General features: G+C 52.7%; 1 protein-coding gene across 13 annotated transcripts in view; it reads left to right on the top strand.

Annotated features, from left to right (window-relative positions):
• Positions 1–17802, top strand: part of DBF4B (DBF4B-CDC7 kinase regulatory subunit) — a 31468-nt gene extending 13666 nt beyond the window's left edge. For 7 of the 13 annotated variants that reach the window (XM_014739701.3, XM_023652398.2, XM_023652400.2 and 4 more), the window contains 10 exons: positions 2056–2241; positions 2834–2884; positions 3746–3809; positions 4982–5055; positions 6723–6756; positions 8244–8289; positions 10558–10674; positions 14330–14438; positions 14582–14706; positions 15619–17802. In XM_014739701.3, the coding sequence (XP_014595187.2) occupies positions 2056–2241; positions 2834–2884; positions 3746–3809; positions 4982–5055; positions 6723–6756; positions 8244–8289; positions 10558–10674; positions 14330–14438; positions 14582–14706; positions 15619–16675 (1863 nt within the window). In that variant the 3' untranslated portion in view covers positions 16676–17802. Of the gene's footprint in view, positions 1–2055; positions 2242–2833; positions 2885–3745; positions 3810–4981; positions 5107–6722; positions 6757–8243; positions 8290–10557; positions 10675–14329; positions 14439–14581; positions 14707–15618 lie in introns of all 13 variants that reach the window. The other 6 variants (XM_070226110.1, XM_070226106.1, XM_070226112.1 and 3 more) reach the window with 1 other exon arrangement.
• The last annotated feature ends 4423 nt before the right edge of the window (positions 17803–22225 follow it).

Below are 22225 nucleotides of genomic sequence, written 5' to 3'. Positions count from 1 at the left end.
TCTTACATACATTGTATTATATACACTGTCGTGTATACAGTCAGCTGGATCAGCCAATTACACAGTGGTCTCAGGCAGCTTTCCTAGAAGGTGAAGGGAGAAGCTACAAGGCCTGTTGAGGCCTAGGCTCTAGATCTCATACCTGTTACTTTCACCACATTCTCTTGGTCAAAAGGAGTCTGATTCAAGGGAATGGAAAAATCAGGCTCCACCTCCTGATGGGAGGAACAGCAAAGTCACATTGCAAAGGAGTGGGTTTGTTGGGATGAGAGGAATGTGTGGCCATTAAATAATCTACCACATTTATATGGGATAGTCATTACTTCATTCCTACGCTCTAGCATTTGTTTTTGCAGTATAGCAGAACTTAGACAGACGTACTCCTTCGAGCTGTAACTTTAAAGAATTTTTTTTTCTTCTTTTTTTTTAAAGATTTTTTTATTTTTCCTTTTTCTCCCCAAAGCCCCCCGTACATAGTTGTGTATTTTTAGTTGTGGGTCCTTCTAGTTGTGGCATGTGGGATGCCACCTCAGCATGGCTTGATGAGCGGTGCCATGTCCGTGCCCAGGATTTGATCCGGCGAAACCCTGGGCTGCAGAAGCGGAGCACACGAACTTAACCACTCGGCCACAGGGCTGGCCCCCTAAAGAATTTTTTTTAATTGTAGTAAAATGTATATACCATAAAATATACCATTTTACCCATTTTTAAGCGTACAGTTCATTGGCATTAATTACATTCACACTGTTGTGTAACCATCACCGCCACCTCTTCCAAAAACTTTTATTACCCCAAACAGAACCTCTGTAACCATTAAGCAGTAACTTCCCATTTCCCCTCCCTTCAGCCCCCGTTAAGCCTAATCTCCTTTATGTCTCTATGAATTTGCCTATTCTAGATATCTCGTGTCAGTGGAATCGCTGATACTTGTCCTTCTGTGTCTGGCTTATTTCACTTAGCATAATGTTTTCAAGGTTCATCTATTTTGTAGCATGTATCAGAACTTCATTTCTTTTCATGACTGAGTAATATTCTGGTGTGGGGATAGATTACATTTTGCTTATCCGTTCATCTGTTGATGGACACCTGGGTTGTTTCTGATTATTGGCTGTTGTGAATAACGCTGCAGTGGACATTGGTGTACAAGTATCTATTCAAGTCCCTGTTTTCAGTTCTCTTGGTATATACCTGGCAGTGGAATTGCTGGGTCATAGGGTAATCTATGTTTAGCTTTTTGAGAAGCCTAAACTTTTTTTTTTAACCTAAGTGCCAGGTTTCTCATTCAGTCCACTTTAGAGATATCATCCATTCTTATTTTCAGAGGTATTTGGAGCTGGCTGGTACTGGCTCATGAGAACAAATTGTTAGTGACATCATATTGGTAGCTTGAAATCAGCCACCGTAGGAGTATTTAACCCATAGAAATTGGAAAAGGGTACAAAGCAGGTTTTTTCCCAGAGTCGGTCATTGAGCATTCGCTAGCTCATCACTGCTTAATCGTCTTTTCTTCTTTCCATAAACCTGAGTTAAGTGTCATTGTGTTTCAGGCACTGTGTTGGGTTGTTGGGATGCAAAGATGAGTCAGATCCTTTCATGAAGGGTGAGCAGATATCTATGCAGCTGAGTAATAGCCAAAACCTTTTTTTGTTTCACATTTTAGGTTCCTTTTCTTAGTGAGGTCAAGATTACAGATGCAGTGTCTAGATGTCCCAGTGTATCATCACAGAAAAATCATGACTTACCCAAGCTAGTTTTAATCCTCTCTGGTCCCTTCAGTATGCTCTTGCTCCATGCAAACTCAGGCTGGTCAAATAACTCAAAGGCGGCTGGGTCAGGAGCAGCAATTCTGGAGACAAAAACCTGTATTATATATATGAACTCTATTATATTTCAGGATGATGTCTTCTTGAGGGCCCAGTACGGAACTGCCTTTGGTCTATTTAAAGACATTGATTCTGGAACTTCTGGCAGCCAAGATTTCCTTCCCTAACCTCTCAATATTGATGATTTTACATCTACTTTTGGTTTTCAACCACCTCTGTGATCTGGTTTCAGGTAATTGAGGGTTTTTTGAGCAAAGAAGTAAGTTACATCGTGTCCAGCCGCAGGGAAGCGAAGGCGGAGAGCAGTGGGACAAGTCACAGAGGCTGCCCCAGCCCCAGCGAGGTCAGAGTGGAAACACCATCCATGGTCGATCCAAAAGGTGGCCATGCCAGGCCTTCACAGAAGCCTGTAGATTCGGTAAGAACCTCGTGGGGTGGGAAAGGTGTGTTCTCTACACAAAGGAAGTAAGCCTCAGTGAGCCCTTTTAGGGAGTCTCTGTTTTTAGTTTCACCTGGTTTAATTTAATCTCTCATTTGAATTCAGGATCTAAAAATATTTTATCATAGCTCTGGATCTAAATACCTCAGCACCATGCTATCCGTTCAATGGCATGTGTTCACTTTTTATGGGACTTCAGAGTCAGAGGTTCAGAAGCAATAGGAGGGTCCTCTGTTAACCAGAGAGAGCTCGTTGGAATTGGCCCAGGCTTATCTGCTGGAGAGTGCAGAGGCTCTTAGAGAGAGGTCTTAAAACGTTTGTAATGCTTTGACCTCGGGTGACTTCAGGGTCCAGGCTGTAGCTACCTGTGGGTGACCTGAACCTGTGTGTGGCTTTACCTTTACCTCTGAAGGGTTCTCTAGGCCCTCATTTCTGCCACTCCTCACTTGTCACTGCTCCCAGCTTTCTGAGGGACATGACACCAAGACAGCCTCACCAGCGCCTGTGTAAACATCTGTTTGTGCACAGGTGGTCTACACAGCATACCTCATTGCTCTTCTCTTCCTGTCAGGTGCCTACGAGCCGAGGGAAGGAGCTACTGCAGAAAGCCATCAGAAACCAGGTGAGCTGAGGGACACGGGCTAGAGGGGGACATCTCTGGCACAGGGCGGGGTTTAGCCTTTTTCCTGAGGCTCTTCTGAAGTTTTAACAAATTGCACACCCTGTAAGATGTGTAGTATCGTCATTATTTCCTTCTTACTAATGAGGAAGTGGGCTCGGAGAAGTCAAGTAATTAGTCTAGAGTCACCCAGGGAGTGAGTGATAGAGCCAAGATTCGACTCCTTGATCTTTCCAACTCCAGAGCCGACCAAGAGAACCTTTGAGGAATGCTGTGGAGCATGTCTGCTTTGCACATAAGCCAAGCTTTGTAGTCTTTCACACGTAGCTCTTTGTCCTTTTTGTGAGAATCCAGGGCCATTAAAGTTAAGTGGCAGAAGGAGGAGTTAAGGTGATCTTGTGAGAGGAGTCATTAAAGTGACATCAAGATGGGTGCATTGGCGGTCATGAGGGAGCATGGTATTGCCAGACTCAGGCAGCCAAGCAAGACAGGTCTGCAGCCAGCAGTTTCCTGCTCGATGGTGGTGGTTGTCACTGGTATTTATTTTGTACTTATCGTGTGCTGAGAGCTCGGAGGCCCTCCTGACAAATGGCTCTCTTCTAAGCATGTGCTCCTTCCTGATCACAAGGTGGTCAGAGCAAAGCATGTGGGCAGATCAGCGGTCCATCCCCTCCTGATGCGGCCAGTCCATGTGGAGGACAGGTGTCTTCCTGGGGGTTGGCATAGGCTCTCCAGGTGCTGTGTTCTCTCCCCTGCCTGCTTCCCCCCAACATCCCTCCCACATGGATGACAGGACAACCTGTCCCACAGCGTTCAGGCCTTTGGAGTCTCATGCTCCTGCCTGACCCTGCCTCATCTTTCTAGGGGAGCAGCAGCAGCCTCCTGACCAATGCCCGTTCCTGGGGAGTGAGGATTCTGCATGTGGACGGTACTGTTTCTGCCCAGGACGCCTGTGGAGGGGAGAGTTGGTGACTTGGACGGGAAGTGTACACTTTTAGAGGGATCCTGGTTGTGCAAGCCAGCTGGAGCCAGATGTACTCAGTTACTGTGTTGATCCACCAAGGTGGGAGGGGGCGGAGAGCAGCAGTAACAGTAGCAGGGTGAAGCCACTGGATGGCGCTGTTTTGTTTAACTTGCACCATGGGTCTCCTCAAGTTGGTCTGAGGATCCTGTTTTACAAATAAGGACATAATCCTAATATCCATGACCAGTTATCAGGTATTTACTCTGTACTAAAAATTACCTCATCTAATCCTCACCCAAGTCCTCTGCCCCTTGTACAGATGATGAAATTGAGCCTCTGAGGGATTAAGTAAATTAGCCACAGTCTCACCAGGAATGATAATGTGGCCCACACTCCAATCTAGTTTGACCCAACTGAATTTTACGTTCTTTCTTCTCTATAGGGTTGCCTCACGCTATAACCACCTGTTTGCAGGTTGTAGTAAATTTCTACACAACAGCCGTCCTGAACCGGCTGGCAGTGACTGGCCCTCATACTCAGCTCCGTTTTGAGTCTGGGGTTTTCTCTGATCCATTGAAGGGGCCTGGTCCAGATCTAGCCCAAGATCTGCCAGGGCAATAGAGAACTGTGCACAGGAAGGTCCTGGTTTGTGATGGGGGTTGGGGGGACGGGGGGCGCTCCATCGTCACTGGAAAATCAGCTATTTCTGACTTGATCTAATTTCCTGCCTTCCTGTTTGTTAGGGAAGCTCCAGCATGTATAGACTTTGCTGGGGCTTCCACCTAAGGATGTGTCTGAGTAGCTTTTATGGCTTGGTCTCCCCAACAGGAGCAGCTCTTCAGCAGTGCCTTAAAGCCGTCTGTGAGCCATGAGGCAGCTCCTGTGCAGGAGTTGTGTTTGGTGCTATAAAATAGCATGAAGCTAGCCTAGGTGCTTTTCCAGGCATAGGGGACCCAGCGCTTTCTTTTATCATCAGCAGGTGCAGAGGTGAAACATAGCCAGATGGTGGCAGGCAAGGCTGGTGTGATCCAGTGGGCCAGGCCAAGTGAGAAGTTTAGTCCCCGGCCCCAGGAAGGGGCTGTGCTGGGGAAATGAGGAGCGGGTCCTTTGCCCACAGCCCTGTGTTTGCTCTACAGAAATGATGGCACATGTGCAGCAGCTGTCTCTGGATGCTTTGTGTGTGAAGAAACAAGGGCCAAAGAAGCCAGAAGTAGGTGATCCTGCTGAACTGAAGGGAAATGGATGGTTTGCAAACAGTGAGGTCTGTGACAACTTTGGTAAATCCATGACCCACCCAAGCCATATTTTCCTGGCCATCCTGGAAAAAGTAAAAGGAGTACAGCCTCTCAGCTCATCCCTGGTGTCCACAGCCTTGCATTGCCCTGTGCTACCTGCAAATCTTCTTTGGTCCATGGAGGCATTCACTGTGGCCTGGGCTGTGGACTGCCTGTGGGTAGTCCTGGCCTACATGAAACATAAATGCTCCTGGCCTGCTGGACAGGCTGCCGTTCTGGGGGTGGCTCTTGGCCTGGGAATGAGCCTGCAGATTGCATGGCTGGGGGCCGGGGGGTTGTTGTGGTTTGAAATAGCTGCCATCTTCCAAATTCTTGTTTGGCTTTTCTTTCTTTTTCTGGAGTTAGAACAGTGTGTACCACACATCAAGAGGGCCCGGGCTGATTTAAAGCCATGGTGTCTTCTCTTCACCTGGCCTGAATCTAAGGAAGGGTTAAGCCCCACAGGTCCGCCAAGGGCCTGGCACCCAAGAGCAGGACCAGCCATAGTAGCAAGCCAGGGTGGAGCGCTCGGCCTTGGCACCCCTTGCTCCTCACCCTCTGGTCATCTGGGAGTCTTTGAGTTTTCCCTGCTGCTGTTAAATAGGTTTCCATCGTTCACAATCGAAAAGGGTATACAGTGAAAGTCTTTCTCCCCTCCAACTTGTCTTCCTCAGCCACCGAGCTCCCTGCCTGAGATAAACAATGTGAACAGTTTCTCAGGTATCCTTTTAGGACTTCATGGATATATGAGCAGATATGCCAAAAATTCTTCCTTTTTATGCACATGCACAGTATTTTTACTTTGCTTTGTTCACTTAATAATCTGTTTTGGAGATACTTGGGAGTCTTGGATGAGGTCTGGGTGCAGTCTGCTCATGAGCGAGGGAATGTGGAAGGCTTCTTTGGGGTGGTATTTGCCCTGGAGGTATGGCCTGGAGAATTAAACTTCCCTGGGCCCAGAGGCACAGGCAGTCATGGATCCACTGGATCTCTCACCCTGCCCCCACCCCCCAGCTCTTTTACTGATTTTTTAATTTGTTCCATTTGGCTTTTAATGTTAGCTTTGTTTGACCTTGGCCTAAATGTTGGTTTTGACCAACAGAGCCAGGGTACACAGGACAGGGCACAGGAAAGCAACAGGCATTGTCTTCAGCCTTGTCCTGTAAGCTGACCTGGAGTGGCAGCAGTGCCTAGGAAATACAAGTTGCTGTGTAGTGAGCACCTACCCTGCGTCACATCTGTTACCTACTTTGATTTCATTTGTGTCACGTCCGATGAGCTAAGTGGGAACTCCTCACATCACAGGCAGCCCAGCTCCCATTCCCACCCGAGCCCGTCGGACTCCACAGCTCTTGCTCTTTGCTGCATCCTGCATTCCCTCCACAAAGTCAGCTGCCGTTGAGATTCTCACACAGCGCTCACCACTCATCATGTCCCTGGGGAGCTGGAGGGAGCCGTTGTGCTCGGTTCTGCTCTAGCTGAGGGCTCAGCCGACAGCGGAAAGCAAAGTGGGGCAGACTCACAGCAGCTAGGCTCACTGGGCCTGGTTCCTCGACCCCCCTGGCTCCCTCACATCCTTGACCTATTTTCCCTTTCCATTTAGGGAACACGTCCAGCGGAGTCAAGAACGCGGAAAGGTCAGTGTGGTAGCTTTTCCTCATCTAATTGCAATCCCTCCCTCCCTAAACGCTGCCCCACGACTCCCTCTGTGGCAGCATCTGCTCACTTTTCTGCGGCAGGAAGCAAGTCCAGGTTGTGTTCCTCTTCCTGTTTCCAGGGCCTGGGCTTCAGAGAGGAGCGCGGCGGTAGAGGGACCGCCACAACCAAGTCCAGAGCTGCTGGGCCAGGGCTTCTGCTTAGAGCCAAAATCCCATGTAGTCGCTCTGCCTCCTGTATCCTCTGGCTGTTCCTGGGCGTTGATTGAAGTTCAGCATCTTTTTTCGCCTGAGTCAGGAGCAGTTTGCGGTGGGCAGTTTGACAGCTGCCTACCACTTTAAGAAATGCCAAACTCCCTGAAATTGACAAACAGGCAGATTGAGGGGCCCATCTCCCGGCTCCTCTTGGACAGCAGGAGAGTTTCTTCCCCTGGATGTTTCTCCTAAAGATGCTCTTTAAGTAGCATTTATTCGTGCACAAGCAGGAGCTAAGAAAAATCACTTGGCACCTCTCATGTTTGAAATTCAAGGAAATCTGTGGGGGAATTAATTTTAATCACTGTCTCAGTTAATTAGAAAGACAAGAAATTGCCCCAAAAAAGTAATTAATGGGAACTGCTGCTGTGCAAGGAGAAAGGCTGCTTTTCACTTGGGTGCTGGCAGCGGCCTCGAACAGGTCTGGAGCCGTGAGGCGGCAGCCTCTTTGGGGATTTGGTGGCTGTTGGTTCTGCCCAGGCTTCTAGTGCCTTGGCTGCCCCTTTGACAGGACTTCGGGTCACCATGAGAAGGTGAAAGTGTTTCGTAATGCCTAAGAGATTTTGTAAACTGTGCAAATAACTGGCTAGTAGAAGATGAATCTCTGGATTAATTGACTCCAGACTTGTCTTCCCAGCACCCCATTACCCTATTTTTTCAGGAACCTTTGATATTTTTTTACCATCCTTCTGCTAAGATAGCTAGACAAACACTCTTTAATTCTCTTCCTCTCTGCTCCCCCCAGACGCCGAGGGTTCTCATGGAGAATTCTGCCTGGGATTGTTCTCAGGCCCCTTGGGATTCTGAGACACCAGGAATAAAGGTCTGAGAAGGGCGTGAGGCTATTGGCAGAACCCGACAGGGGCTAGGTTTCTCCCACCCAGCCAGGTTTCTAATGGTCGGTTGACAGCTTCCAGAACCCACACACAGGACGATCCTGTATCCTGCTGAGGGCAGGCACACCTAGGACCCCAGGCACCCTGCAGCTTCTCCTCCTATAGTGGGACTCTTTCTCCCAGGGTAGAGGCCGGAGGAAATGGGAGTGGGTGCCTCACCTCTGCCAAATGGAAAGGCGCACCTTGGCAGTGTGTGTTCCAGCTCCGAGAGGCTCTTAGGCTTTGGCTGAGCCTCTCCTCTCTGATCATTTCCTGTGTGCGCCGCAGGCCCTGCACTGGAGCAGACGGATGGCTAATGTGTGCACTCTTCCCTTCCAGTGGCCAGACTGAAGGCTCCGTTCCTCAAAATCGAAGATGAGAGCAGGTGAGTGGGGCCTCCTCTCTCTCCCCTCATCCCCACCAGGCCCACATGGAACAGAGGTGCTTAGGGGCCCTGAGCTGATGTGTGGGATATGGAGCCCCTCAGCCCTGCACCTTCCTCCTCCCCAGAAGCCGATTTCTCCCTCTGTCATGGAGAAGTGTTACACAGACCACGAGGAGCCTCTGAAGGTGGCATTGCACAGTTGGCACTCCTCTTGGTCATGAGTCAGAGATTAATGACCCTGTTTGTGAATTACCTCCTTTTAATGCTCTGCTTTTATGAGCTCATGCTGTCCCATCCAAGCTCATTATTGCTCCTTGTTTCCCCCAGGTGTGTGCTGACACTTAATATCGAATCATTGCTGGCCCCAGTACAGTGCTAGTACAGTCATCTTGGCTGAAGTGAGGATGTTTGGGGTGGCATTGGGGCTCCCTTGTCACATCACCTTGTGCTTAATGAAACCTTTCTGTTTTGCTGTGTAAAACCCTTTTCTGGCACATGTTATCTCATGACAGCCCTGGGTGAAAAATAGCGTGAGTCCATCCTCTTCCTAATGGAGAAACTGAGGTCAGAGAAATTAAGGGACTGGAACACAGCCACTTTGCCAGTGAATCTTAGCCCAAGGCTGGAATCCAGGTGTCCTGACTGTCCTGCCTGGCGCCCTCTCCTCTCTGCCCTGTCCGTTCACCGTTAGGGCCCCTGCTTACCTAGAGCAGGAGGGTCACGTGATGGTAACCTGATGAGCTGTTAGCCACCTGGGTGATCACTGACTCTTCAGGAGGTGCTAGATCAAAAGTCTCTGTGAATCTAGAATTCTCTCAAAAAGTTTTTTGAAAAAGAAATGGCCACATGTACCCAGCAGAGATTCCTAGGACCAGAATTGTCTGTATCCCTCAGCCTCAGGCAGGGAAGCTAAGGACCCAGCCCCGGGAGCCTGGCAAGCCTGCCCATCCTCCACATGGGCCTAGGTTCCCTTCTCAGTGCCTGCACACAGTACAGAGTTGGCTTTGGTGGCCCAAAAGTGAGTGGAAAAAATGCAGGGATGGTAATGAGGTGCTCTCTTCTCCGGTTCCAATGGGAGGGCGTACATGTCCTCAGCCCCAGCCCCTTCACAACCAGTTAAATGCAAGTAGTCATGACTCGTATGCAGCAGCTGAGACATCGCCAATGCCTCAGTATCTCACTGCACGTGGCAGGCCTAGGCAGTATCCATTCCCGGAGCGGGTACACGTCTTTGTGTGTCCCTGGCCTCACAGGCAAGAGAGGAGATGCACGTGGGGCTGAGGTTTCTTGTGACTCTTCTAATGTGCTGTCCTGAAGCAGGTGCTCTTCAAAGGCTGATAGCCTCACCAACCTCAACTTCCCAGCCTCCTAAGCAGAAATAAAACATCTTTGAGGAAGAAGAACAAGGGGGTACCACAGCCATAAAGGCGGCACCTCCTTCTCCTTAAGGGTCCAAAAAGACTCATTTGTTAATTCACTCCTGAGGCCAGGGCTCTCACTGTGCCGCCCAGGAACCCAAGGCCTGCGCTCTCCCCTGGAGCCACTGCAGTCAACTGTGAGCTGGAAGTTCCTCCAGCTGGGTTTGCCGAGCCTCCACGAATTACCAGACCCGGCTCTGAAAGTCTCTTGAACGTGAACAACTTGGGGCAAAGCACCAAAACCACTCAGTATGGGTCTGACTAGCGGGAACCTTCGCTGTGCCTCTCCTTTCTGTTCAGAACACCACCCCTAGGATGGTGCAAAGGACCAGTGCAGAGCAGAAGTGTTTCTCTTCACAGAGCAGGAAAATCACTGTTTAAACATTCTTCCTTTTAGATTCTGCTAGGCTAGAGTCCGGAAAGGTTGTTTTAGGGTCAAGGAACAAAATGGAAAGGTGATAAGAACTAAATCAGGAGTTGGGAGGCAGTGGCTTCTGGGCTGGTCACGGCCGCTTTACTAGTCGTGAGCCCCTGGGAAAGTCACAGAACCTTTTGGGCTTCATTTCCTCTTCTATAAAATGGGACACCACCACTCGTTCCACTCAGCTCAGAGGGTGATTATAGGATTCAGATGAAGCAGTGAGTGTAAACGGGCTTGAAAAGTAGACAGGGAGAGCATACATAGTCACTTAACCTAGAAAGGCTGATGGGAGTTTGGTTTGAGAACTTAAAAGGTGTGCAGGTGAGAATCTATTTTATCAGGATTGGAATTCTAGGGCGCTGGGCCGGCCCCCCTTCTCATCTTGTCCCTTCCCCACTGGAGTCAAAGTGGAAGTTTTCTGTGTTTCAGGAAGTTTCGTCCTTTCCACCATCAGTTTAAATCCTTTCCTGAAATTTCTTTTCTGGGACCCAAAGATGCAAGTCCGTTTGAGGCCCCGACGACCCTGGGCAGCTCACACCGTACCAGGTGGGTCTTTCTGGTTCCTGAGTACCAAGGGCTGGTTACAGGCCAAAGTCCTTCCCCTCGGAGGCCTGCTGCTCAGATTTGGGAATGGCCATGTGTTAGCTCCTTAGGCAAAGTCTATTCTGGGAACTTAGCCCAGAGAAGAGAGGCATTAGGAGTGCTTCTCCGTATTATTTGGTATTCTCCATCCCTACTGAAGAGTTTGGCTTGTGTCCAGAGGGCAATAGGCTGGTTTCTGAAACTTGAGAGTCCCGGGGGGGGGGGGGGGGGGCATTAAAAATGCAGGTTCCTGGGCTCCACACCCACAGAATCACAGTCTCTGATGATGGAGCCCCAAAAGCTACATTCTCACGAGTTCCCTGGGTAATTTCGATGCACATCAAAGTTTGAGGCCTTTTGAGCTAAATGTGAGGAACAATAAGGGGCAGGGCATCTGGGGGACCCGAAGCGGCTTGTAGGCTTGTTGTTATTCCTGCTGTACAGATGTGTAAGAATTTGGACTGTCGCTGACCGAAGTGCAGAAGGAACAAGGCTCGGTTGACGGTCTAGGTGCCTTCTCAGACCCTTTCTAGCTTCTGGGCCACAGGCTTAGTTCACAGACCAGGAGAATGGGGCAGCCTGAGAATTCCATGGCCAAGGAGTGCCTCTGGGTTCTACCAGTAGATAAAGGCCGTGGGGTCAGGAAATCATGCAAATGGGAGGAAAACCAGAAGGGAATGTGGCAGTAGATGGAGAGGGGAGGAAGGCGAGAATGAGCTAAGCTGAAGTCCGGGTGACCTTCATCCTTTCCCAGAAGGTGCAAGGGATACCAGAGAGCGCCGGCCAGGAGGCAGCCCGAGCTTGGGGCAGGGAGCTGCGGCGAGGCCTGGGATGGCCTTGGGGTCGCTGAGGAGCTGGGAGGTTGTAAAGGGAAGAAGATGAAGAAGCGACGAAGCTTTAGTGTTACTTAGAGAGGGGGTTAGGGGGCTGGCCCTGTGGCTGAGTGGTTAAAGTTCTGTGCATTCCACTTCAGCAGCCCGGGTTCATGGGTTCAGATCCTGAGCACAGACCTGCTCCACTTGTCAGCTATGCTGTGGAGACATCCCATATACAAAATAGAAGAAGATTGGTGCAGATGTTAGCTTAAGGCTAATCTTCCTCAAGCAAAAAGAAAAAAAGAGGATTGGCAATGGACGTTAGCTCAGGGCAAATCTTCCTCACCGAAAAAAAAGAGAGAGAGAGAAGGGGTTGGCCCAGGGAGGGTTCTGGGGGGGAAAGGGGTGTATGTGTAGAAAATCTGTGAGAGGAAATGTTTAAAGTTTTTTAATTTAAAAATTATTATATGTTGGTTCAAAATTCAAGAGTTACAAAGCGGAGGCCAACCCAATGGCACAGCAGTTATTTTCACACGTTCTGCTTTGGTGGTCCAGGGTTCGCCAGTTCAGATCCCAGGTGCAGACATGGCACCGCTTGGCAAGCCATGCTGTGGTAGGTGTCCCACATATAAAGTAGGGGAAGATGGGCACGGATGTTAGCTCAGGGCCAGTCTTCCTCAGCAAAAAGAGGAGGATTGGCAGCAGATGTTAGCTCAGGGCTAATCTTCCTCAAAAAAAAAAGAGTTACAAAGGGTTTAAAGTGAAAAATCTGTATTCCACACCCATCCCCCAGTCTCCAGTCATGGATCTCTCCAGAGATCTGCTTGCACAGAAGTACGTTGTGTCTCCTTGGTTCTCTCTTCTTACATAAAGAGGAGCATAATATTCACTGTACTGGATCTTGCTATTTCCCCTTAATATGTCTTAGATCAATTAATGATTAGTACCTGAAGAGCATCCTCGTTCCCTTGTATGGCTGCAGGGTATTCCGTTGTATGGATTTACTGTGGTTTACTTAACCAGCTCTGGGTGATGGATGCTTAGATTATTTCCAGGCTTTTGCTGTTATAAACAGTGCTGCAGTGAATAGTCTGGTTCAGAGTACGTTTATGATTGTTCAAGTATATTTGCAGAATAAATTCCTCAAAGTGGAAATGCTGGGTGAAAGGGTGCCTGCATTTCTAATTTTGATAAATGCAGCCAAATTGCTTTTCATGGAGGAGATGCCAGAGTGTGCTCTCACCGCCCTGGACCAGAGCCTGTTCCCCAGACCCTTGGCTGATCCTGTGAGCTCTCAGCTTTGTTGACCTCCCCCAGTCTGATAGATTAAAACTGAACCTCGGTGTGATTACAATTTTCATTTCTTCTCATTCTCAATGAGGTGAAGTCTGTTTTCATATGTTTGGTCATTTGAATCTCTTTTTGTGGGAACCTTCCTCATGTCGTTTGCCCATTTTTCTATCCAGTTGTTGATCACTTTCTTATTGATCTGTGAGGAGCCCTTCAGGTTTGAGGAGAATGAACTTCTGTGCATGTTCTTCGTTATAAGTAGCTCCCCCCACTTTGCGGTTTGTCTTTTAACTTTGCTTATGTTTTCTGCCAGGCACACATTTAAAAAAATTGCATGTACTTGAATTTATCAGCTTTTCTTTTTTCTGTTTTGTGGGTTTTGTGTCATACTTAGAAGTCCTTACACAGGACTATTTGGGACATGTTGAGCTTGCTCGGACGGTTAAATAGCAGTGCCCTGCAGGCCATTAGAAATACAAGACTTAGGGGACCGGCCCTGTGGCTGAGTGGTTAAGTTCGCGTGCTCTGCTTTGGCAGCCCAGGGTTTCACCAGTTCGGATCCTGGGCACAGACATGGCACTGCTCGTCAAGCCATGCTGAGGTGGCATCCCACATTCAACAACTGGAAGGACCCACAACTAAAAACACACTACTATGTACTAGGGGGCTTTTGGGAGAAAAAGGAAAAATAAAATCTTTAAAAAAGAAAAAAGAAGGAAATACAGGACTGAGTGCCAGCCGTGTAGTGCAGTGGCTAAGTTCACTGTCTCCACTTCAGTGGCCCAGGTTCAGGTTCACAGGTTCAGATCCCAGGCAAGGACCTACACCACTCGACAGCCATGCTGTGGTGGTGACCCACATATAAAGTAGAGGAAGATTGGAACAGATGTTAGCTCAGGGCTAGTCTTCCTCAAACAAAAAGAGAAGGATTGGCAATGGATATTAGCTCAGGGCAAGTCTTCTTCAACAACAACAACAAAAATACAGGACTGAAATTCAGAGGAGAAGTCAGGTTTCAGAAGATTTGCAAGTCCTCGGTGAAGGTGTACAAGGCACAGGTCAGCGTGAGGGAGGAGACAGACTGAACCAGGGTGAGGGGACATTCAAGGTGGAAGAGATCGAGGACAGCACAGTTCCCTTGCTGCCATTGAGGCCTTTCCCCTCTCCTCTTGCAGGGCAAGTGAACGTGGGTTTGAGTGTGAGCACAGAACTGGAATTGTCCTATGAGGGATTCTTGCTGCCGCCATCACCTGTCCTCCCCTGTGGTTTGAGTTGAGTGGGTGGGAAAAGGACAGCTAGGAGAGGAGGCCCACAGGGAGGTCTCCTCTTCCTTGTTGCCTCTCCTGCATCCTTGGACAAATGGTGCCAAGTGGAGGCAGGCCTGCTTATGCCGGCCCAACTCCAGGGCCGTTTTGGTCCATCCCCTCACTGGCCTGGGCTCCAGGCCCTGGAGCAGCAGTTGCCCCTTGAAGGCCCCAGCGGTGACCACTTTCCCACACCTGTGCCATCCCCAGAGAACCCAAGGAACGAGAGCCAAGTCCACGGTCAGCTGCCCGCATGGCTCCGGGGAGGAAGAGAGGCTACTGCGAGTGCTGCCGAGAGGCTTTTGAGGAGCTCCGTGGGGTGAGCCTTCCCCGCTAAGCCGCTGCTCCCTGACTGTTCTGAGAGCACCTTTCCCACCAGTCTCCACCCTGCTGTGGCTGGGCGGTCTGCTCGCGTCCCTCCTCGGCCTTGTCTAATCCTTGTGCCTGCTTTCCCCTGGGCAGCATCTGCAGAGCACCCAGCACCAGGGCTTTGCCCTGGAAGCCCATCCGTATGCAGAAGTTGATCGGATCATCGCCCGGCTCAGCCACAGCTTTGCGGACATCCCCTTCCAGGCCAGCCTCCCCAGGTGAGCGCCGTGCAGCCTGCCACGGGTCAGGGGCACCACTGCCTTCTCACTCTCCCGCTGCCGCCCTCTCTAGGGGAAAGGAGCCCTCAGGTTGGCGACAGCAGGGACCAGCCTGTGGCATTCTTCTCTTTCCTCACCTTTTTTTCCCACCATTCTCTGTCCTGTTCGTTTTAGAGGTGGGGCAGTGGGGGGACCTCCATTTGTAGCTTCAGCCAGTCGGGACTTAGCCCAGACCAGAGCGTAGCTCCCTTCCCAATGCACCAGCACTGCTGGTTGTGGGGACGGGGGAGCAGTTCAGCAGTTGCTGCTTCTGGCATATGTCCGGTCACATGCCTGTCTGGTCTTCTAGAAATGGGGAATGGGATTCCTGGGTCCATCCCAGGTGAGTGAAGAGCAAAGTCTTTCTGCCTTTCTAGAAGTTGCCCCCAGAAAGAAGGATTTCAGGGGATTCGGTGGAATTCCAGGGCCCCCTGAGCCCAGCTCTCCCCTGCTGCCCACCAAGGAGCTGTGGCTTCCCCTCTCACCCTGAGTCTCCACCTTGGGGCTCCCTCCAGCTCAGCTCACACAGCCAGGTTCTGTGCTGCTTTCTCCAGCCACCAAAGGGCACAGCCTCCTCTGTGGAGTTATTAAAAGCAACAGCCTCTAACCTGTGCCTCTGGCCAGCCCCAACCACAGGCCGCAGAGCCAAGAGAGGTGCACACAGGGCTGGCCGCTACTGCAGGGTCAGACCCACAGAGCAGGCCTTTCACAGCGCCCCAGCATGGGCAGCTCTCTTCAGCACACAAAGACCCAGAAGGGTAGCACCATGTGTGTCCCCCGACCCTGCCCTCAGCCCCAACCTGGGAGGATCCCACCTTGCCACCTCCTGTGGAGCTGAGCCCTGTGGCCTACTGGGTGTTTCTGTCCCCACAGGCAGCCAGGCTCCCCGGCTTCAGATTGTGACCTTCTATGTCCTGAGACTCTGCCTCCCAGCCAGCCCTCCCATCCCAGGGCAGCATCTCCCAGGATGAGGGAAGAAGACAACCACCAGGTCCCAGGCGCCCAAGAGCAGGATGGGAAGACGGGTGACATGAAGGCACCAGCTGAACCTGTGGAGGCTGGAGAGATACCCCGACCAGTAGCAAGCTGCCAGGAGCTGGAGGAGTTGGCTGATGTCATTGTGGACCCCCCAGGGACACCAGTGTCCAGGAGCCCTGCTTCCCAGTACCTCCTTTCCAGCTCTGGCTTTGCAGCCCTCTCCTCTGGCCCAGACCTGGCACTTGTTGGCCACAAGCGAAAGGTTCAGTTCCCCAGCAGCAATACCGAGAAGAGGCCAGGAGTGTCCTGGCCACAGGGCTCATTCTTTGACCCAAGAGCCCCCAGCCCCTGTGGCACCAGGACAACTGGTGGCAGGCACCTCCTGTCCCTCACCCTTCCAGGCCATGAGCCCAGCCCTCCGGCCTCCCTCCTGCCCTTGTGCCACCCACAGACCTGCCTCTCCCTCCCAGATGCCTTCTCCTGGCCACTGACAGACAGGCCAGCTGAGTTCTGGGCTACACAGTCTCCCTGGCCTGGGGGAGGCTGGCCCCCAGGATCTGAGGATTCAGAGTGTGCAGCCCTTGGCCGTGTCCCCCAGCAGGCTGACCAGCTCCCCAGCTGCCCTGCAGCTCCAGGCCAGCTGTCAGCCCACCTGCACTCAGCTGTGGGCACACAGCCCCCAGGAGGACCTGCAGAGAGCCAATCTACCTCTCTTTCCCCACCCTCTGCCAGCCAGTGTGGAAACCAGCTGCTCCCAATGGTTCTGGATCCCCCAACCTCTCCCAATCCCCTGCCTTCCTGTTTCCCAGCCCCAGCCCAGTGGCAGCAGAAAACTCCTCCTGTGAGTCCCTCGGGCACACAGCTGTGGGGCCAGACAGCTCCCAACTCCAGGGCCAGATGCAGAGATACCAGTTATACCTCTGCTGAGTGCTGCATACCCAGCCAGGGCTGACACAAGGAGGAGCAGTGCCCCAGGGCTCCCCGAAAGAGCCAGAAGGAGCCCTGGGCCTGGCCTTTGAAGTCCAAGTGAACAGCTCTTTGTGGCCGAGCCCTGTGGGATCGAAAGAGCCTGTCCTCTCACCTGCCAGTCTTTGGGTAGGACCAGGAGCGTCTGGGCTGGGGGCTGCCCTCTCCTACCCCGGCCTCCAGCCGTGTCCTTGACCAGCAGCAGTCTGGTCCAGTGATGGGCCTGTCCAGCCATGGCCAGCTGCCCACGCCAGGAGGCCAAGGCAAGGTTGGCATAGGGAGGGACCACAGAGGAGCTGGAGCAGCAGGAGCCCTGGCCTGGCTTCCTGTCCCTCTGCAGGCACTTGCCTCTTTGCAGAGCCAAGAGGGTGAGCTGTCGGTGCTCCCCTCCCCCACCCCCAGCCTCCTTTCCCACAAGCATGTGGTTCTTCTGCTTTCCGAAGTGCCTGTGTTTGTGTCCCCTCCCCCAGCCCCCCACGCTCATGCACAAGATCCTCAGGAACATATGAAGCAGAGGAGGGGCTCGGCTGCAGCTCTTACCGAGCTCCCTCCCCAGCACTTAGTGGGGGCCCAGTGCTGACCTTTCCCCTGAGCCTGGCATGTGGCCAGAGCCCCCTCTGGGGACCCTTCTCACCTCTTCCCTTCTCAGCCCTGGCTGCCCACCCTGAGTTCTGCTGTTCCAGGGTCACCGGTTCACCTGCCAACTTCTGCATCACCCTCTTCCCTCCCACCCTCCTTCCCCAAGGACCTCCCCCCATTTCTTTGAGCCAAGCCATTAATCTGGAGCCAGAGATGGGTTTGCTATTGATTCTTTCGCTACTTTTTTTTTTATTATTGCATTTTGACTGTGGTTCTTCTCACCCTTCTCTGTCTCTCTGTGTTTGTCTCTTTAAATGTTGAAGCTACCAGAAGCCTGATGCTATTCCCGGTCTCATTTTGGAGGAAGAAAGGGGGGCCTAGCTGCGGGTGAGGACCGGAGTTGTTAGTTTGGAAATAGAGCAACTGTGTGTACAACCCTCATAGAGGTCATGATTGGCCTTTTTATGCCATTCCTGTTAAATTTCACAATTAATCTTGGTTCAGGAACAAATACATTTGTTAACAAATAGCAAAGAGATGGGGCTGGAGTCAGTGTGTGAGGCCCTGATCTGCCCGAGGCAGGGCTGAGGGCCCAGAGAGATGGACAGAATAACTGCAGAGCGGGCGGGAGCCTCCTGCAGGTGGACAGCATTGTGAGTGCCACCACCCTCTGGCTCGCCTAGCCCCTCAGGGCTGAGGGGAGGTCGGGCAGCCGCCGTCCAGTCCTCGGGTCACTCACTTGGCTCTGAACCCTCGCCACCCACTCAAGGACACTGCTTTGCCCTAATGAGCGTTCCTGCTAGGGGCCCTCCTTCTTCCTGGGAGCCCAGACAACAGCTTCCTTCCGGGCCCTGGTGGCTGCATCGTTTTCATTTTGAGACACATGGGGATGCCTCGTCCTCCACTGCCTTTCCCATGATGCTGCCACTCCGGCGAGGCGGTCCCCCCCACACCCTCCTCAGCCCTCCTCCCGATGTCCTCACGTGCTGTTCACTCCAAGACCGCTGCGCGATCACCCTCTGCCCAGGACTTCACATCCCACTGTGTGACCTTCCCCTCCCATCTCAACAGTTGTGACCTTGGACATCACATCTCAGCCAGATCAAGTCCCAAGACTACCTCTCCTCACTGCCATGTCTCTGTTCTGGCCTGCAGAATATAAATTCAGAGGGAAACGCACAACACCTGAAACCTGAGCCAGGCCGGGTGGGTGCTGCTTGACATAAGTTAGGTCCCTCGGTGGCTCCTTGACATGGGGACTATTCAAACCCCCTTCCACTCCCTCCCTCCCAGCAAGGACTTTGACTTAGACTTGGTGGGCATGGCCCCATGCTGCTCTCAGTCCCCCTTCAACATCTGACTCTCAACGGAAGCAGTGTCCCTCCTCCCCGAGTCACACTGTCCCTGTGCCCTCCAGCCCACCCCCGCCAGCCTTGTCAATGTCTTTGGATTCACCAGCTCCCCTTCCCTCTGCCCAGGCTCCATGCTGGAAAACACTTGCATTGATTCAGCAGCCTGAAGAAGGCCCCCTCCTGCTCTCTGGCTGCTTCCTGTGGTCTACAGCCACTGCCTCCATGTCTGCACCGCCCTTCCCTTCCAAACCTCCGCGGAGGCTCTGCCTGAGGCACTCCACTGGGATTGTCCCTTCCAGGGTCACCAGATAACCTGATAATTACCCAAGTCAGGTTCTCTTTGTCCTTTTCCACCTTCTTGAAACCTGGCTCCCCACTCCCAGTGCCCCACTTTAACCTCGTTCCCCCTCTCAGCCTCTGCCCTTTCTCTGCCATGTCCACTCCTTCAGCTCCCAGTGCCCCAGTGAGCCCTCTGGCCCTCACTGCCTCCCCAGACGCAGGCCTGGGACCTTTTTTCTTCTCGGTAGGTGTGGCCTGAATTGGTAGCCCTGCCCCTGACTCCTGTGTTCCAGTCTGCACCTGGGCTGGGGGGGGGAGGCAGCGATCTAGCCGCCACTAACTCGCAGGGGGACTGGGTGAGTCCCCTCACTACCCTGGGCTTCAGTTTCCTCATCTTTAAGTGAGGAGCTTGGATGAGATGATTTCAAGGGTCCTTCCTTCCGATAATAAAATACCATGACCTCCAATAAATCCCTTGTATCCCTCCCGTGCTGCTACTTCCGCAGACCGACTTACCACCACCTTGTTCCTGGTCCGAGGCCGGCTGCCCCTTCCTGCTTCGTCGTATATCCCTCCTGCGTCTTCTAACGCCTGCCGCTCCAGCCAGTCTCAGGTCCTCCAATTCACCACCCTGCTGACTGTCCTCCCCACCACCTCCTTCCCCAGACCTTGTCCAGCCAGACTGAGCCACTCGTCTGGCCACCGTGGGCAGTCCGGCCCTGGCATCTTAGCTCCTGGTCCCTGACCTGGAATACCCCTCGATGACAGCAAGAAGGCCCCACTCTTCAAGGCACAGGTTTCATATTCTCCATGAACCCTGAGGTGTAAACCGTCAGACCACACAGTCCTGAATTCAAATCGGGGTCCTGCCACTTTGTGACCTTTGGCAAACTCAGTTTTCTTAATCTGAAAAATGGAGACTATTATTATTGGTTGCCACCTCACTAGGAAGTCGCAAGAATCACACGTTTGTGAGGTGCTTGGCACATTGTAAACACCCAGCAAAGTAACTTATTACCGCACACATGCAAATTCCCCCCCCAGGCCTCCCTCCAAGGCGCTTCACTAGAGCTTATTTTTACTGATCTCCCACCTTGTGGTGGCTCAGACCCACATCCCCATCTCCAGTGTACATTTGTGGGTCAAGCTGCTAAGGGGCTCCGTGAGACGCCCTGCTCCTGGGCGCCCCCTCCCTCCCCCAGCACATTGGGCTTTTGGGGCATGACTACATTGTGTGCTGGGAACCTCTCAAAGGATGGGGGTCTCGGGGATTCTGACACCCCAGGCACCTCCAACTCCTCCCTGAGGCGAGGCCTCTGAGCTTCAGAGCTTAAAGGAGAGTACGGCTCACAAGTGAGAGGGAGGAGCATGAGGCTTCCTTTGGGGAGAGATTCTGATAAGGAGTGGTCCTCTCCTGATGGAAAGGATGGGGTACTGGTGGCGGGGGCGGATCTGGGAGGAAGCAGAATGAACTTCCTGTCTCAATGCTGTGGGCATTTTCCCTGGTTCTCCTGTCCCCCAGCATCATGTTACCAGGTACAGCCTCCCCAGGTGCTGGGGAGACAGGGCCCCGAGGCCCCCAAGCCGTAAAGGAGTCTATGGGTCCTGGAGAAGGGCCAGGAAGCTGGTTTCCTCCTCGGCACCGTAAGGACAACATGGACAGTGCGAGCCCAGGTTGAGTGAGCCCTCTGCACCAGGTGCTGCTCTGAGCTCTTGAGGTTGTCCACTCATTTATCCCCTGCAGCGCTGTGAGGGAGGGCTTTTCTAGCCCTGACTTCACAGATGGGGAAACTGAGGCTCAGAGAGGTTGGGGGACCTGCTCAAGGTCACAGAGCCATTAACTAGGGTTAGACCCCAGCTGGTTGCTTGAGTCCTGAGTCCTGCTCTTCTTACCGACCACACCCCCCTGCCCCCTTGCGTGGCGTGCTCTCTGCTGCAGGCCTCGGAGACCGGGCGTGGGGCCTGGACAGCCTCTGTTGGCAGGAATCACTGCCCACCACACAAGCCCAGGGCCGGGCCAGCCGCCACCCCTCCCTTACCTGCAGCTGCTGGACCTGGGCCTTGGCCCCACATCAGCCCAGCTTGGCCCCTGTGCAGGAAAATTTGAGGAAGGAATTGGCTGAAAGGAAAGAAGAGCTGCAAGGGGAAGGAGGCCTCAGCCTCCTGGTGGTGGGGGCTCTGAGGGAGGGCTGGGGCGGGGGACCAGAGCCTAACAGCTCCCTCAGCAGGGTGACCCTGAGGGTGGCCTCAAGACTGCGGGAGGAGTGGCACCAGCCTCTGATTTCCAGAGTCCCCAAGGCCTCCTCCTGGGGGAAACAAGAGATTGGCAGGAGTGACCAAACGGGCCGCCATAGCTGTGGGGTTGGGCTGAGATTCCCCAGGAGCCTCCTGTTTGATGCGGGAGTCAGGTCCTGCCCCCAGGAACCCCAATCTAAGGAGAAAACCATCCTTGCTATCAGGGGCTAGGTCTGATGGGGGCGACAATGTCTACTCTTGTGAAGTCCCAGTCTGTGGGGAGAGACAGCTGCTGCCCTCGGGGAGCCCCCAGTTTGAGGAAAGGCTGTCTCTACAGCCCCTAACCTCAGGAAGGAAGGCGGCCGAGGGAACTGAAGCCAGCTTCCTGCCTGGGAGAGGCGTGGAGCTTGTAGCAGAGCTCACACACACGGGGACAAGATGGAGGAAGGGGGCCTCGGACTGGGGAGTAGGGTGTGGTCAAGGGAGAGCCAAGGTGTCCAGCTGGGCCCACTCTGAGCTGGGGAACCCAGGAAGATAAGGGGCTGCTGGGGGCCGTGGGGCCATGTGATTGAGCCTCCACTGGAGCTGGCCCAGAATGCCACCAGAGAGGAGTCACTCTGGGGGCCAGCAAGGGTTCCCCAACAGGAAACCCAAGGAACCAGGGCCACAGAAGTGGTAGGAACGTGCCTCAGCCAAGGAGGCCCGAGCCCCAGGGCCTCCACTGTGAAATGATGAACTCCTCCTATCCTTTTGGGAGGCGCACCAGATCAGGGCTCACTGACAGGGCCCTGCGACATGTGTGGGTGGGGCAGGATGGATTCACCCTGGTGGTGACAGGTGTGCCAAACGGGGGCATGGAGGGTGGGATAGATGGACCAGATGGACCAGTCCCCTCCAGGCCCCAGATAGAAGGCAGAGGTGGAGATAGGGGTGGCCAGACACAAGTGGGACCCTAGAGTATGGGATGCACCTCTAACTGACCAGCTGTGGGAGACTTTGGGACGCTCACATAACCTCTCAGAGCCTCAGTTTCACCGTCTGTAGACTGAAGAGCACAATCTCTCCCTCCTGGGTAATTGTGGGTTTCTAGG

The sequence above is a fragment of the Equus caballus genome, chromosome 11 (assembly GCF_041296265.1).
Source record: "Equus caballus isolate H_3958 breed thoroughbred chromosome 11, TB-T2T, whole genome shotgun sequence".
NCBI classification, from domain to species: Eukaryota; Metazoa; Chordata; class Mammalia; order Perissodactyla; family Equidae; genus Equus; species Equus caballus.
This window is presented reverse-complemented; position numbering and strand designations above follow the sequence as displayed.